Raw genomic sequence first — 16,286 nt, 5'->3', positions numbered from 1 at the left:
GTTTATATGTGGCGGACCCTGCCACCTTTCTAGCTTTAAACAGTGTTCTTGGGACCTTATTTTCCTCTGAGAAACAGCTTGTTTATTCACTTACAGAAAAAAAAAAAAAAGTTCTGAGTTTGTATTATCATCTCATTAATATAGTAAATATTAAAATTCTGAATTTTGATTTCTTCTCCTAAACTACATAGTGCTCCTTTAACACTAATGTTGTGTCAAACAGGTGTAAATAGTCATAGGCTACTTACACATACAGTATAAAATGTAAAAAAAAAAAACAGAAAACAAAAACTTAAATAAACTTTACATTAAAAGGGATGCAATGACATAATTTTAGTTTTAGCTTTTTGATTCCCGTGTTTTATCAATAGTTCTGGATTATATGTGTTTATGAATAAAATATCATCTCATGAAAGTAAGAACACCAATAATAAAACATATTTCATGTCAGAATCAGAATCAGAATTGCTTTTATTGGAAAGTAAGTTTACACATACAAGGAATTTGCTGTGGTCTGTAGGTGCAAAGCAACAAACAATACTTAAAGTACTTACAAGACAAAACATAAACTGTCTGTGTGATAATGAAAATAGAAGACTTATAAAGAGAGATAATTGTTTGTACTTGTACTCTACTACATTTCAAGAGGACATGTTGTTGGGTACTATAGTCGATGGCTATTTGACAGAGAAAGTTTTTACATACAATGCATACTATCACCTAACAACATATGATACAATGGATGATGTTTTAAAGATAAAGCTTATGTCTGTTTTTGCATACTGTGCTGTAAATAACTTGGTTGTTTGTCTGCTGTTGTTTTGGAAGATCTGTGCTTTCACGCAGTCAATACATCTAATCCATAAAGTTTGAGCACAGGAATCTTAGTATTTCCTATTATAGGATGAGTTTTATTTTCAACAGTTATATGGGGCTTCTCTTTAAGAGAAACCTGCTAGAGAAATATCTAAAAAGAGCAAATTATTCCTGATGTGTTCAATGTCCAATGGCAGTGTTAGTATACGGAACGAACTACTGTTTGTCATGGTGTTGAGTTGTATTTATTTAAGAAAGTGGACGAATTTACAACAATTTGAACGAAACTCAATGTATAATTTTGTCAAACGTCACGTCAAACTTCATAAAATGTAACTTTATCTGTGTAAAAACCGACATTTTTACCGCAGTGCAGGATGGGTATGCGAAGCTCGGCTGAATGTCCTCTAATCAGAAGGCGTCATACTAGATCAGGGAGAAAAAAAGGGGCGGGATTTATTTCGTTTCAGCCAATCAAACCGTGCATCATTGTGGCTCTCGCATCGAGCCATGGCTCACAATCGCATTTGTGATCGATTTTTAGTGATAAACGTGTGTTATTGTGTTTGGCATTGAAATTTGATATACTAATGTCAAAAGAGTTATATTACAAAAAAAATACGGCTAAAATTATACAATATCACTGTGGCAGGGAGTGTTGAGTAGTGAACAGAAATACATTAACTTCGATTACTTTCCCTTGAGGTCAATTGATAACCACAGGTTACATCACAACAATCAGACATCAGTTGCAGGACAGGCAGACAATCATTTAAAAATATTCCCTATAGCTGCTTATTTAATAATAACTCTTAACATGCCATTTGAATTGTCTTTTGTAGGTCTACCAAATCATGACAAAACAGCAAGAATGTTAATTTAATATGAGCAACAAATCCAACACTGTTAATCACGGATGCAGAAACACCATAACAAAGACAGTTTGTGTTGTCTAGGCTTTATGCCAGACTTTGTCATCTCAGCCATTCAGAGAAAGCAGACCCAGCTGGCAAGAGGCCACTTCTTGTATCTACTTTACACACCATACTGTACTGTTTTGTTGTAGGCCATTCCTATTGAATATGAGAATTTGAGATCCCCGTCGTAATATAATATAACATGCACAAATACAATGCTATATAATACAATACTATTTTAATGTTTGAAAGCAAAAGTACTTGCAATTATACCCTCCAGTTACATTTTCTCCATGACATTTTCATGCATCCTTTGTGCTTTTGCTACTACATGTTTCAGTTTTTAAAAAAATCTTTCCTTTGACATTATAATAAAAATAAGATTTGCATGTGTCACTGGCCTAGTATAGATACTTCAGGTAAAATCAAGGTGAGGGGCATAATAGAAAATGTTTTATACACCGGTGATGCAATTTGTTTTGAAGTCTGTGTTGATTAATAATGAAAAGGAATTACGTTTGCCATTTGTCTTTTAACAGCAATAAGTACCCAGCCAACATTTGCCATTGGGTTAACTTTCTTTTCTTTTCTTTCCAACTCAACCTTTGGTCCAATCCCACTGTAACTATAAATGGGTCAGCGGCTGGGGTGGTGTTGGGGGTGGGGGGGTGGCGCTGAGAGTGATGCTCTCTTTCAGGAACATGCAATCACATTTGCACCAGGAAGCTGCCCAGTAGTACAACCACAGTTGGTAGTTGGGGTTGAGGGTCTTGTGCAATGATGATGGAGCAAGCAAACATTTATTACATAACTTTATACTACTCAAAATGAGTTATGGATATATTATGATATTTTAGTGTTTGACTTGATTGTTCATTCTGTGACATATCTGAATTTTTATTTTATATTTTATATTTTATTTTTATATTTTATATGTATTTTTGGTCCCCAAAGATAATGCAACACATTCCTTTTGACTTTCATTGCATATCCATGCTCATGCGTATATACACCCATATCCCAATATCCATAACTCATTTTGAGTAGTGTAGTTACTAGTAACTTTGCACATATATAAAAAAAATCTGATGGAAATGAGACAGAATCTAATAAACAATAATAAAACTTTATTCATATAGCACCTTTAAAAACAGAGTTTACAAAGTGCTTTGACAAACAAGCAAAAGCAGGAAACTCAGGACGATATTACAGAATAAGCACTCAACAGTCAAGCCAAACACAAGGAAGTCTAGTCTAAGGTGAGTTAGAACAAGGAGGAAGAACAGAAAATGTAAAAATGTAAAATGTCAGTATGAATTACTACAAGTAAAAGGAATAAAAGAGATAAAACAGGCATAATCACAGAAAAAGAAAGAGAGAGGAAAAAAACAACAAAAAAGTAATCCAAAAATAGAAATACATTGAAGAATAAAATCAATAAAGGACGATAAGAAGATGTTAAGATGTAAAATCTTGAACGCAGAACTTTCCCCTGAGGTATTACTTCTTTTACTTAAGTAGAAAATCTTCTTTCAGCCCCCTCCTCCCAACAGGTTAATCCATATGTGGGAAAGCTTTACGCAAAGCACCTGAACGCAGCATGACATTTTGCTCTTCCCCTTCCTCAAAAGGGGGAGATGCGTTTGCGGGCGTGCCGCCATAAACCAATGGAGCCGAGCGAGAGGAGGGGTCAACTCTCCCATGATCATAAATACTCTGAGCTGCTCTCTCACGTCCGCTCTCTTACCCCAGACGAAGTGCACCCTGGTGGGCTCTTGGTACCGTTTTAATTCTCAGCAAAACCCGCAAAAAAAACAACACCGCAATCATGACCAGGAAATTCTTCGTTGGCGGAAACTGGAAGCTGAACGGCGACAAGAAGAGCCTTGGGGAGCTCATGCATACCATGAACGCAGCCAAGGTGGACCCCAATGTCGGTACGTGGATTTTGACAACCGCCTCACCAAACCTCCTTTAGAAAATTCACAATTTTAGCCACCTGTTTTCCGATTGTCTTAATCACATTGTTAGCTACTACAGCCACTCCTCCTCTTTTTGTTTCATCTTTTTTTTTTTTTGTAAACCGATTTTCCATCCAGACTCAAAATGGCTCGGTCATTCAATAAATCAATATCACCATTAGCATCACACACTTCACATCTTCTCCATTTTATACCCTCGTGAAGTTGCATTCAGTGTCTGCTTCTGTCTGTTTTTCGATTGTGCACCGAGCTAAGACATTGAAGAGGCACAAACCCGGGACAGACAGAAATGTATGAATAGAAATGACGGGTTTTCAGTCATGGTGGTGCTGGTGGGTGTGCGTTTACAGCGGCACGTAGTCCAGCAGCCAGCTCAGCCTCTGCTGTGACAGTGTAGGGTGCATTCAAGTGAGGCTCCTCGTTAACAGCTCAGACTGATGATACACTAGCCTGTTGTTAGCTTCATGGGAAGTTTTGGTTTCCTAGCTGTCCAACTTTCAAATTTCATGGTCACGGAAGTGTTAAACCACTCTGAAGGCCGCAGGAAAAAACAGATAAATCTATTGTTTAGTTGTTCTTTTGTTTCGTCTACGATTTTCCAGCGCTACTTGAATGCAGCAGGGGACATTTGCCCTGTTGCTGTCTGCTTCCTCCAGACTGGAGACTACTCACACTCCTGCTGCTATTCCTCTTTTAATTTGGGCTGTTTTTTCATTCAGTGCATGATACTCTGCAGGAAGTTAACATCAACAGGCAGTCATTGAATGTGTCCTGGCCTGTTTGTTCCTGTGTGCTCCTCCTGCAAACTGGTGTTATGCAACCATAATGTTGTGCATGCACACCAGTGACAGGTCTGATCTGCTCCCGAGCAAACTCTCACTCACAGTTCAGACTATCCTTGGACCTTGCTCCATTAATGAATCCACCCCCTTACAGTGCCAGTGTGAAACTCAAGCAGACCTTTCCCACTGGCCTCTCCGTGCAGCTTTTAAAGTCAAAGTTCAGCTGTTTCCTCCCCAGACTCTTCTTCTGCACATGTTCCTTATGTTTGACCCTTTTAAACGCAGTCTCATGACTTTCCTCCGACCTCTGCAGAATGCAGTCATGTAGGCGACCTTTAGGAGGCTGAACTCAGACCTTTAATGCAGGGAGGCTTGAGTGTGGCCGGAGAGGTATGACCTTTACCAAACCAATAATAACAGGAGGCCTTTGATATAGACTCTCGTGACCCCAAGATATAGTTACAATTTGAATGTCAGTGTCTTGACTGTACTGTACTCTGCTTGACCTATGCAGACTGTACTGCTGTTGAAATCTGCACATGAGGGCAAACATTTTGTAACTGTTGACACTACAATACACGTCAGCAGCAATGGATTATAATTAAATGTGCTTACTCATGTACAGTACTTCAGTATAATTTTGAGGAACTCATGGTTCACTTGAGTATTCACATTTTCTCCTACTTTGTACTTCCACTCCACTGTATAGACAAATATTTTCCTTTTTACTCCCTGACATTTATGTGATAACTGTAGTTTCTAGTTACTTTGCAGATTTCATGCTGCAAAATGAGTGCAGTTTTAAATAAAATGGATAGAAATAATATAGGACCTTATAGGACTAGACAGCTTCTTCAAGTCACTGATGTGAAGATATTCACGATTATCCCAAGCACCACAGTTAACTAATCCTGAGTGTATTTTATTGCAATCTGTGATTAAAATCTTATATTCTCCCATCCCTGGAAAAGACTGAGCCGAATTTGTCCCTTTAGTCCCCCTGGTGTTGTCTTACTGTGGGAAGAAGTGCATATTTAGTTGTGTACTTGGCAGCAGCTCAGGGTGGTTGTCCAATGTTTATACAGGCTGTCATTTTAACTGAGAGGTCGGTGTTAAAGCACACATTTTGCATCTGAATTACACCAAAAGTGAATCCCAAACTACTGTCACATCATTGATATTAATTACGTTGGTCAAAATGTCTTCGTATTTGGTTTTATGACGAATATCACTCATTTGTTTTCTTCTTCTTCTGTGTTCACAGATGTGGTGTGCGGTGCTCCTTCAATCTACCTGGACTTTGTCAGGAGCAAGCTGGACGCCAAGTTCGGCGTGGCTGCTCAGAACTGCTACAAAGTCGCCAAGGGTGCCTTCACTGGGGAGATCAGGTGCGTTTTTCTCCCTTTGGAAGGAAAATAACAAGATAATGAGCCGATGAAGATGGATCGATGAGATAATTTCATCATATAGCAGATTAAAAGACTCAGACTTGAATCACATCTATGAAATCTTGTTAATATTTCATATCATAGTATTAAAACTGTTTGATTATTTTGTGTTTATTGTTTGAATCTAATCTGTCTGCAGCCCTGCGATGATCAAGGACTGTGGTGTGAACTGGGTGATCCTGGGACACTCTGAGAGGCGCCACGTCTTCGGAGAGAGCGATGAGGTAATTCTGGACGATATTATCTTTTATCACCTCGTCATTGTTTGTGCTGACGCAAGAGTGCCCAATGAGTAAGAAACACATCAAATCACATCACTTTTCTTTTGGGTCGCGTTAGCTCATTGGTCAGAAGACAGCCCACGCTCTGGAGAGTGGTCTCGGTGTCATCGCCTGCATCGGCGAGAAGCTGGACGAGAGGGAGGGCGGCATCACCGAGAAGGTCGTCTTCGAACAGACCAAGGTCATCGCAGGTACGTGACACCTGACAACCCCATGTTCACAAGCGAGTCTGAATGTTCTTTTCAGGGATAGTTTGTGCAAGCGAGAGTGTGGTGGATATCAGACATCTTGTGAAATTCGAGTCTTATCACACGTCTCTTTCACAGACAATGTAAAGGACTGGAGCAAGGTCGTGCTTGCCTATGAGCCTGTGTGGGCCATTGGCACCGGCAAGACCGCCTCCCCACAGCAGGTAAATATAAGAAACCACTGGAAATGATTTTAAAAAAAAGGCAATCTTCTCTTATAAACCATCATAATGTGTGTTTTCTGTGTGGGATTTCAGGCACAGGAGGTTCATGACAAACTGAGGGGCTGGCTGAAGAAACATGTGTCTGAGGCTGTAGCCAACTCCGTGAGGATCATCTACGGAGGTCAGTCAGCATGATGAGATAAGTTGTATTTTCTCATTTTCTTTTTCCACATCAAATTTTATAAAGCCGTTTTTTTTTTTTTTTAGGCTCTGTGACCGGTGCTACCTGCAAGGAGCTTGCCTCCCAGAAGGACGTCGATGGTTTCCTTGTGGGCGGAGCGTCTCTCAAGCCAGAGTTCATCGAAATCATCAACGCCAAGGCATAAAAACTCCGGCAGCTGCAGCAAGGCGAGATCAGAGGCCGGCTCCATTCATCCCTCACTCTCAGCACTTAGTCCTCTTCCCCTTTTTATTCAAAGTATTCGTGTAATGACGTCATTCCCTCCTTTTCCTTTGTCTTTCTTGGGTATATTTTGTCACGAAGAAAAGGGACAGGTTGACACATACACTGTACTGCACTGAAAAGAGTTAAGCCCACTGAGAAATAGCCCGTGTGCGTACTAACTTCCACACCAAGTGCTCAAGCTGCAAAGACTGACAACTACACCTTGAGGTGGACGGCCAGTCCGCGCCTTTACTTGAAAAGTTTACGAACTTTTTTTTGTAAGCAGTGTCACAGCTCATGTCAATCAGATATATTTTGTCTTTTTAATATCTGTGTGTCTCTTTCTTGTGTGATTATGATGTTCTGTGGCTTTTACCTCCCTGTAGACGTGCATGATCCACTTTCTGATTGGCTGTTTTGCCGAGAAGGGAAGTGTCCATTACATGTTAATCATATTGGCCGAAGAGTTGAAGGGTGGGAAGGCTGTAAGGAAACATTATAATAAACAGTTTAGAGACTGATGTAGTATGTTGTGTCTTGTTTTGCTTTTGCTTCTGTCTCGATGAGTTTTATCCCAAGACCTTCTACAGAAACTCTCCCATATTCCCTATATTTTATAAGAACTTTATTTATCTATAACTTTTTAAGGAGAATTTACAAAATAGCTTTACAAAGACATAAAAACATGAGAAAAGTTCATTTTTAAGAGGGATTTTAAAGAAGAAACAGCTCTTACATTTTCTTTTAGCCTTGAACTACATAAATGAACCCTTCTTAATAGAAATACCTACTATTAACTGCTCTTCAGGCTGCTCTGCTCACATACAGATGATGGTAATCCCAGTGGTATTCCCAGGATGGTGGGGAGAGAGTGTCTCGTTACAGTAGTGAACTCCTGTTAAGACAATGCCATGCAGAGAAGCATTCAACTGCTATTTTTATCTCATCTCTGAACTCAAATAGAAGCACAGCAGCAGTGAAAGATTCACGTCTCAGGGGAAACTTGTAGCTCAGCTAATTACAAACTTGCACACAGAAACCAATGTTTATTAGTCTGTAACATAAAACCCGAGAGCATGCTGAGCATATTAATCACCACATCCTGTTTGTTGGAACAGTTTTATTCCCACTTCAGAAGTGTTATTAGGTCTAAATGTATGAGGAATTTAGATTTTTAGATTGATCCAGCAAAAACAGTCTTTCCCATTTGTTCTCCTGAAGCATCAACCAGTTGGTTAGTTCAGCCCGAGCTGAGGTCAAAATCTCATTTTTGATTTCCTTCACAGTCTGCAGTCTGTCTTCAGCAAACACTTGGTTTCAACCAAATATTTGTCCGTCCCAGTGTCTTTGTCTTCTTTATATTCCAACTGTGTTGAAACAGCACAGTGCTGTAGGCATGTGCAGGAGGGGGACAATGTAATACAAATACGATATGATGTGATGTAATTCAATACAATAGTCCTTTGGAAAATAGCGTACAATGTCTTATACTTTACACAAATAATCAGGAATAGAAGAAGGAAAAAAAAGTCCTTGAGTCCTGCTACATCTATTTTTAGACAGTGGAGTGTTGAGGATGAGTTCAGGAGTCTGACAGCCTGGGGGATGAAGCTGCTCGATTGTCTGATGGTATGGCAGCAGATACTTCTGTATCTTTTGTCAGATGGCAGCAGGGTGAACAGACTGTGGCTGGGTGGGTCTTGTCTCTTAGTATCCTTTGGGCGAAGAAAGAAATGTACTTAGTTACATTCATCACTGCAAAAGATGACAATATCATCAAAACTGTACTGCACGTAAAAAACAAGCAAAAACACATATAACAGCATTAATCAGTTAGGATAGAGTGCCTAACATACATACACAATCCTACAAAGACTTGTAAATGCACAGGGTAGCTGTATGTGTCTGATGATTTAAAATTAATGAATGAATTATTAATGAATTATTATTATTAAAGTCTTTAAGTTAGATTTTGACACAAGGCCCTTCAATAATATGAGACAATGCCTCAAGTATTGGATTGGACCCTTATCAATACCTTATCATATTGCCACATTTGTAATTATTAATTTTTTTTTACAAATTAATAGCCACTCTGGCAACCTAGTTACTTCAGGATATATATCACTGGAAGATTGTTTCAACCCGTAATGTCAAACCTACAATTTCAACCTTGTGGATGCCACAAAGCAGTTTTCATTTGGGAACCTCATTTATAAACAATGGCCCTTCAAATATACAAAGTTTGTAAGGCTTTTAATAAAAATATTATGTTAACGTGTTAAACTACACTACTCAAAATTATTTGGGATATTGGTGCATGTATGCATGAGCATGGATATGCAATAAGAGTCAAATGAGACAAAACACAACATAAAAATTCAGATATGTCACAGAATACACAATCAAGTGAAGCACTAAAATCTCCCTGACTAATTTTGATGAGTGTATATTATAGGCCTGTTCAAACATTTGTAAGGTGTTTCTGTTATTTTGGCCCTCTGCAGCCTGAACACCACTGAAGAAGAAGGGTGTTCCCGTTGCACGCCGGTCCGGCAGAGGGCGGTGCTGCCTCACACTGACCCCTCAGTGTGGCTCTGTCTCATGTCCGTGTTTACAAGTGAAGCGTGACGTTCAGGGACCCGCAAGAATACGTCTCCTCGGGCAACCAAAAGCTATTAATTCTCATTAGAAACGTGCAAAAATGCTTTCACTGAGAGCTTTTCTCACCGACAGACTGACGGCAGCGGCGGAGGAGATCTTTGGAGCTGTGGAGAAGACGATAGCCGAGTACAAAGAGGAGCTTTCTCGGTCAAAAGATTTAGAAATCAGTCGTCTCAGGATGCAGCTGAAGCTTCTCAAGTCAGGTTGGTTTGAATTGAATCTGCTTGCAACCAAACCTCATGCAGATTTGTGTTGATTTTATTTAAATGGCATGTTTATGATCTGTCTTCCCCAGAGCCCAGGTTGGATAGATGCCTCGGAGCCCAGCTGCAGCAGCACACCCATCACCACCATCACCATCCTCCTCCTCCTCCACCACCTCCTCCTCCTCAGCAGCACCATCAATCAGTCCCTGCAGTGGAGGCTCCGGAGGAGGAGGAGGACGGTGGAGGCAGCAGCATGGAACAGGAGCACCCAGAGGCCTCACAGGTGAAGAAGGAGCAGCAGCAGAAGAGCCACAGGGACTTCTGGATGGGTCACGATGATGCTGCAGAGCAGCTGGAGAGCCTCGAATCAGACATTAAAGACTTCATCTCATCTCCTTCCAGTCTGAGAGGCAGCCTGCAGGACCACACCTTACCCTTCCACTCCAACCACAACCACAACAACAACAGCAGCAGCAGCGGCGAGGAGAGCAGAGAGAAGCCCTACTGCTGCTCTGTGTGTGAGAAGCGCTTCAGTAACTGCTCACACCTCGCAGCTCACATCAGGACTCACACAGGAGAGAGGCCTTACAGATGTGAAATATGCAGGAAGACTTTTATCACCACGAGCGCTCTGAACAGACACCAGACGATCCACACTGAGGGGAAACACTTTATCTGTAATTACTGCGGGAAGTCCTTCAAATGGATGGAGTCTCTTGGCAGGCACATGAGAAGTGTGCACAAGAGAGACAATATCCCTGTATGACTCTCAGTGAAAACACTCTAATGTCCAGTAGAGCTGTAACTAATTTTTCAATGTCAGTTAATCTATACATACATATATCGGTCTATAAAATGTCAGAATCAGTGTTTGCCATACCCCAAAATGACATCTTCAAATGTCTTCTTTTGTCCACAACCCAAAGATATTCAGTTTACTGTCATATCGGAGGAAAGAAATCAGAAAATGTTCACATTTAAGAAGCTGGAAGCAATTTTTTTCCCTTAAGATTAAATTTAAATGATTAATCAATTATCAAAATAGTTGCCGATTAATCGCTCAGTCGTTGCAGCTCTAATGTCCAGCACGTTAATGTCGTTACTGTAGGTTAGTCCTTTATCATTTCAGTGTAAGTGAACAAAGAATGTAACGTCTGTTTTCTATGTTTTGTCGTGTGGGTAAATGTGCATGGACCTCATCGAGCCTTGTGTTCATTAACACCAGCTCCAGGAAATGATGTGAAAATGAATGAATGAGTACATTTTATACGTTAAATGTTTTTCTTACAAAATAAAAATGCCAATAATAGTCGAAACACTCAGTTTGGTGTTGTGTAATGTGCTCAGCTTGCTGCTGCAGAGACATAAGGAAGGGGGAGTAGCACAGTCATCCAGTAGGTGGCAGTAACAGCATTTCATTCACAATTTTACATCAATCTCGAGTACTTGTCAGTGTACAGACTGTAGTGTCGAATGTACTGAGCCTGTACTGGGAACTGAGAGTACACTTAATAAGTGGACATATTACAGTAAATATAGTAAAACATGAGGGCATTAATCCCCCATTCTCAGTGGTGGAAAGTAACTAAGTACAGCTACCGAAGTACTGTACTTTACAATTTTGAGGTATATTTTCTACTAGCTAATACTGCGTCTCCACTACAAGCTCCACTACATTTGTCTGACAGCTCTATTTACTTTACAGATTCATCTTATTAACACAAAATATAATCAACAAATACAAAATCATGTATTAATTCAGATTACGCAGCGTTGGGAGAAGAGGTCGACTGATACGGCTTCTTCAAGGCCGATACTGATTATTACAAATCAAGGAGACGGAAAACAATATTTGGGACTGATACTCATTTGCACTGAAAGAAAAAAAATTCTTAGTGTCAAAATTTCAAACAACCAGTGATGGAATAAACCTAAATACGATTTACTCAAGTGCTGCTTTTAAGTACAGTTTTCAGGTACTTTATTTGAGTATTTCCATTTTAGTAACATTTAGATACTAGTTACTTTGCAGATTCAGATTATTCAGTGTTCATAGGCTATTAATTGTGACGTGTAACCAATCAGATATGGTTGTGGGCGGGACATTGTGTGAGAGGATGTTGCATCAGAGCCAAAGCAGCACATTTTTAAATTAGTTTTTATTATCGGCAATCTGACAGAAAATAGTCCTGTTAGTAATCTTCACATGACAAGGCACAAGTGTAACTATCAACATTAACAGTGGTTGTGTTCTGTTCAAGTGTCCCAGTAGCCATAAAAATATGACAGTGAACCCACCACCCTCTGAAGGTCTCGGTGGTGGATGGACTGAAGGGAAAGCTGGCAGCGGTGTCTCTTCTGCTGAAAGGCTCACATCAGACAGTATTAGGAGTTATGAGCTAATGAGTTTGGGCAGGCAGTGAAACAGGTGGTTGAAGGAGCACAGTCGTATTAATTAGTATGAATTAATTTTAACTTGGCAGCTTCTGGGAGGTGGGTTGGTAGCAGCACTCTGTTTGTCCTGGCTGATGGTTCCTGCAGTAACGTCCAAACTCACTGGCACACTTGGCCGATACTCTCATGGCTGTAAAAGTTTTTTTTTTTCTCTCCTAAAAGTCGTGGCTCTTGACTGGCTCAGACTCTGGGTTTGTGTAGGTGTTTTTAACAGAAGATATTTTTGATATGGCACAGGAGGAAAAGCAACAAGTGTAAATGACAGAATGAATGATGAGTTAATTCCATTTAGCTGCTTTAGTTTTAGGGTCCTGGTAATGAGCACGCTGGCTCGCCATCATGCTGCTGCTCCCTGGAAGACTTTAATACAACAGAGCCATCATAGATGTTATTAGTTACACGGGGGTGACTGTAGCTCAGGAGGCAGAGTGGGTCGTTTGGTACCTGAAAGGTCGCTGGTTTGATCCCCCCTGCTGCATGTCGAAGTACCCTCGAGCAAAATACTGAACCATAGTTTGCTGCTGATGAGCAGGTCGGCACCTTGCATGGCAGCCTCTGCCATCAGTGTATAAATGTGTGTGTGAATGTGTGAAGTGTTGTGAGGCACTTTAAGAGCTCAGTAGACTGGATAGAAATGCAAGTCCATTTTAACACCTGTGATTTTCCTACAACTGTTTCAAAGTCTTGAAAATTGCAGACATATTTCATATTTTCATATTATTATCAATCTTCTATTCATACTTATTTTCTATGTTATTGTTATGCACCAATATGAAAAGCAGATTCCTTCTATCTATCTATCTATCTATCTATCTATCTATCTATCTATCTATCTATCTATCTATCTATCTATCTATCTATCTATCTATCTATCCATCCATCCATCCATCCATTCATCCATCACTGGGAATGAAAGGTTACCGCGCTCATATACGCAGCAGCTGAAGTGGAAGAGATGAATGTTTTGTGGTATAAATACAAGTCTTTAATAATCTCATTCGCAGGTAAAAGTATGAAAGTGTTGTTAAGGTATACAGTATACAGAGCTGGTTGTGGTCACAGGTTTAAGGAGCCAGTACACACACTTCAACAGTTCACACACTCCTTTGTCATGTTAGTCTTGAGATGCAGATAATGACCGTGGTAAGTGGCCAGCGCTTACACTCCATTCACATCTCACAGTGTTGTAGGACATCTTGTTGAACTGGATTATTATTTCAGGGTACACTCACTCGTTGAAGAGAGATTTTCTGAGAGCTCTCATGTCGTACCTGCAGGTGCTCTGTGCAGTAAACCACTCACCACAAGTGTGCAGAATTAAAATGATGGCAAGATAACTGGATTAAATTAAAGATGAATTGTGTGCTCCAGACCAAGGACAGGAGTGTCGCTCACCTCTGGCTGTATGGAGACACTGAAAGGTTAAGTGTCCTTAAAGGGGAGATGACCTTAATGTATAATTTCACAACCCAGTCTGAAGCTTCTGCTGTTTGGTGGAATGATTCAGAAAATACCAGAGATAGACTTTACATCAAGTCTCCAAAAGAGCAATGTGCTTCCCATTAACTCTGTGGCCAAGAGGCTCCTTCACTCTGTGTTCCTATTAAATGGGTACAGAACGTTTCAGGTATCTGAGGAAACAAATAATGTTGCTCTAAACATCCTAAAATCATGTGGAAAAAAGCAAAGATGACTTGAACGGATGGTCTCATTTTTCTAATCAAGAATATTCATCACATTCATTCTTTAACACTTTCCTTTACCAGTTTATTCAAGCTTTTGTCTGATAAATATACTTTTGACCTTGAGCTTGTGATTGTTTGAATCGTCCAGGCCTTGCTCATTAGGAGCGATTGTGAACGGATTCATCAGCATTAAATCCCTTTTTCACCTTCCGATGTGTTCCTATCATCCTCAGCACAAATCCAGAAGCACATCAGGCTATCCAAACATTCATTCGGTTTCATCTGTTTTTCATGTCTGACTACACAGTCTCGGACAACTTTCCGCCACATTCAAACCCAACATGACAGAAGCGTTAATGATCCACACAGCCATAGTCTTGAGTTTTCAAATTTGAGTGCTCTTATACTCAGTTTGAGCAAAAATATCCGTGTGGCTTCACAGACACCAGGGGCGGACTCAAGCTGTCTGAGGGGCAGGGGGCACCAGCTGCATGTGTAACAATATCCGATTGGTAACACATCACGATTAATAGCCTATAAACACTGAATAATCTGAATATGCAAAGTAACTAGTAACTAAATGTATCAAATAAATGTAGTAGAGAGGAAGTATAAAGTAGCAGAAAATGGAAATGCTGAAAAATATTGAATAAATTGAACTTTGGTTTATTTCATCACTGGTTGTTTGAAATTTTGACACAAAGATTTAAATTTTTACCGCAAATAAATATCGGTTCCAAATATCAGTTTTCAGACTCCTTGATTTCTAATAATCGGTATCAGCCCTGAAAAAGCCATATTGGTCGACCCAACCCAATTGCCAGAATAAATGTTGGCACTGTATTAGTCTGCAAACCACAGATATTTGTATGTTTCATGTGTTAAAATCCGATGTTTTATATCATGCAGATATCATGAATCTGTACAGTTTCCATTTTCCTTTAATGTGACAATGCTGTGTTTATGGCCTGGTTAGGTTTAGGCACAAAAACCACTTGGTTAGGGTTTTGGTTAAAAATATCTGGCTTTGTTGCCCCAAAGACGGCTGCAAAATATTCTGACCGGTCACTAAAATTCCCCGCTGAAGTGGTCTTGACAATTGACTCTTCTCTTGCATGGCAGCTGTCTCGCCAAGCTGCTACGACACCACCATCTCCTCCTCCTGATACCAATGTCAGTCCATATAGTAATAATAATACATATTGTAGAAATGGTGCTTTGATATGTATGAAACGTACAAATTTAACACATCTGCAGATTGCAGAATCGTACAATGACAAGCTTTTTTTCTGGTGACTGGGCTGGAAGATTCCCACCGAAGATATCAGTTCTTCTTTCTAATTGTAAATGTTGTGTTGCAAGAACATCCACCCATACTTCTCTACACTTGGGGGGCCTCTTCGGTTACATGCTGCCATTCTGACAGACCGCCATTCCGACATACCACTATTCCGACATTGTACTATTCAGACATGTCACCATTCCGACTTACCACTATTCCGACATGCAAACGTCCCGCCATTCCGACAAAGTTTTGTCCCGGCATTCCGACAAGGCTAACCCGTAACCCTAACCCTAACCCTAACCCTTTTAAAAGATTTGTCGGAATGGCAACACGTTTAAAAAAGAAATAAATACCACCATTCCGACCTTAGGAGGCAAAAAATGTCGGAATGATGGGACGTTTAATTAAAGGGTTAAGTGTTGCCATTCCAACAATTAGGGCCTAATGTCGGAATGGCGGTATGTCGGAATGGCGGTTGCCTCCCACCTCTTCTAACATGCTAGACTAGCCTAGCTTAGCTTACTTTGTGTCTTTGACACCAGAGAAGACAAAAAGAAAACTTACAAGGCAAGGGAATTCAAAGTGGGATCCTCAACACACGGCAGATGAGTATGTAACAGATATCATGACTCGTTTTAAACCGTAGTCATCACCTCCTTGTGTTAAGGAGCTGCTGCATGCAGGTTATTTGTGTAACCACCCTGACGTCACCCACTGGTTTGTGGACTACCATTTTATAGCGTCAAGTTGTGGGCAGAGAGTTCTGCTCACATATGTTGAATACAACCACTTCAGAATGCTCAGCAATGCTCCCCGTGATGATCCTGCGAGATCGTCTTCTCCAGGCTGAGTGAGCAAGAGGTCAGAGAGGATTGATTGTGCGGGTGAGAGGAGGTGAAAAAAGGCAAC

General features: G+C 40.3%; 2 protein-coding genes and 1 non-coding gene across 3 annotated transcripts; 2 read left to right on the top strand and 1 right to left on the bottom strand.

Annotated features, from left to right (window-relative positions):
- Positions 1-929: 929 nt before the first annotated feature.
- On the bottom strand, positions 930-987 carry LOC141012698 (U7 small nuclear RNA). The gene has a single exon (XR_012180402.1). It is a non-coding gene; the product is annotated as a U7 small nuclear RNA (small nuclear RNA).
- A 2,487-nt stretch (positions 988-3,474) lies between these two features.
- tpi1b (triosephosphate isomerase 1b) lies at positions 3,475-7,604 on the top strand. The gene is made up of 7 exons (XM_073485140.1): positions 3,475-3,670; positions 5,762-5,885; positions 6,085-6,169; positions 6,285-6,417; positions 6,553-6,638; positions 6,732-6,819; positions 6,906-7,604. The coding sequence occupies exons 1-7, from the start codon at positions 3,562-3,564 to the stop codon at positions 7,022-7,024; spliced, it is 744 nt and encodes a 247-aa protein (XP_073341241.1). The 5' UTR covers positions 3,475-3,561; the 3' UTR covers positions 7,025-7,604.
- A 2,112-nt stretch (positions 7,605-9,716) lies between these two features.
- Positions 9,717-11,275, top strand: LOC141012316 (uncharacterized). The gene is made up of 2 exons (XM_073485765.1): positions 9,717-9,950; positions 10,043-11,275. Exons 1-2 carry the CDS (start codon positions 9,788-9,790, stop codon positions 10,717-10,719), a joined length of 840 nt encoding a protein of 279 aa, XP_073341866.1. The 5' UTR covers positions 9,717-9,787; the 3' UTR covers positions 10,720-11,275.
- The last annotated feature ends 5,011 nt before the right edge of the window (positions 11,276-16,286 follow it).

Source organism: Pagrus major, chromosome 17 (genome assembly GCF_040436345.1).
Source record: "Pagrus major chromosome 17, Pma_NU_1.0".
Classification (NCBI taxonomy): domain Eukaryota; kingdom Metazoa; phylum Chordata; class Actinopteri; order Spariformes; family Sparidae; genus Pagrus; species Pagrus major.
The sequence above is the reverse complement of the archived record's forward strand: the minus strand, read 5'-3'. Positions and strand labels throughout refer to the sequence as shown.

What these genes read in the sequence shown, in the direction of transcription:
- tpi1b (XM_073485140.1), top strand. Translation starts at nt 3,562, where the DNA reads ATGACCAGGAAATTCTTCGTTGGCGGAAACTGGAAGCTGAACGGCGAC. An exon ending in CAAGGTGGACCCCAATGTCG is followed by an intron (nt 3,671 to 5,761) that starts GTACGTGGATTT and finishes CTGTGTTCACAG; the next exon opens with ATGTGGTGTGCGGTGCTCCT. An exon ending in CGTGAGGATCATCTACGGAG is followed by an intron (nt 6,820 to 6,905) that starts GTCAGTCAGCAT and finishes TTTTTTTTTTAG; the next exon opens with GCTCTGTGACCGGTGCTACC.
- LOC141012316 (XM_073485765.1), top strand. Translation starts at nt 9,788, where the DNA reads ATGCTTTCACTGAGAGCTTTTCTCACCGACAGACTGACGGCAGCGGCG. An exon ending in GCTGAAGCTTCTCAAGTCAG is followed by an intron (nt 9,951 to 10,042) that starts GTTGGTTTGAAT and finishes TGTCTTCCCCAG; the next exon opens with AGCCCAGGTTGGATAGATGC.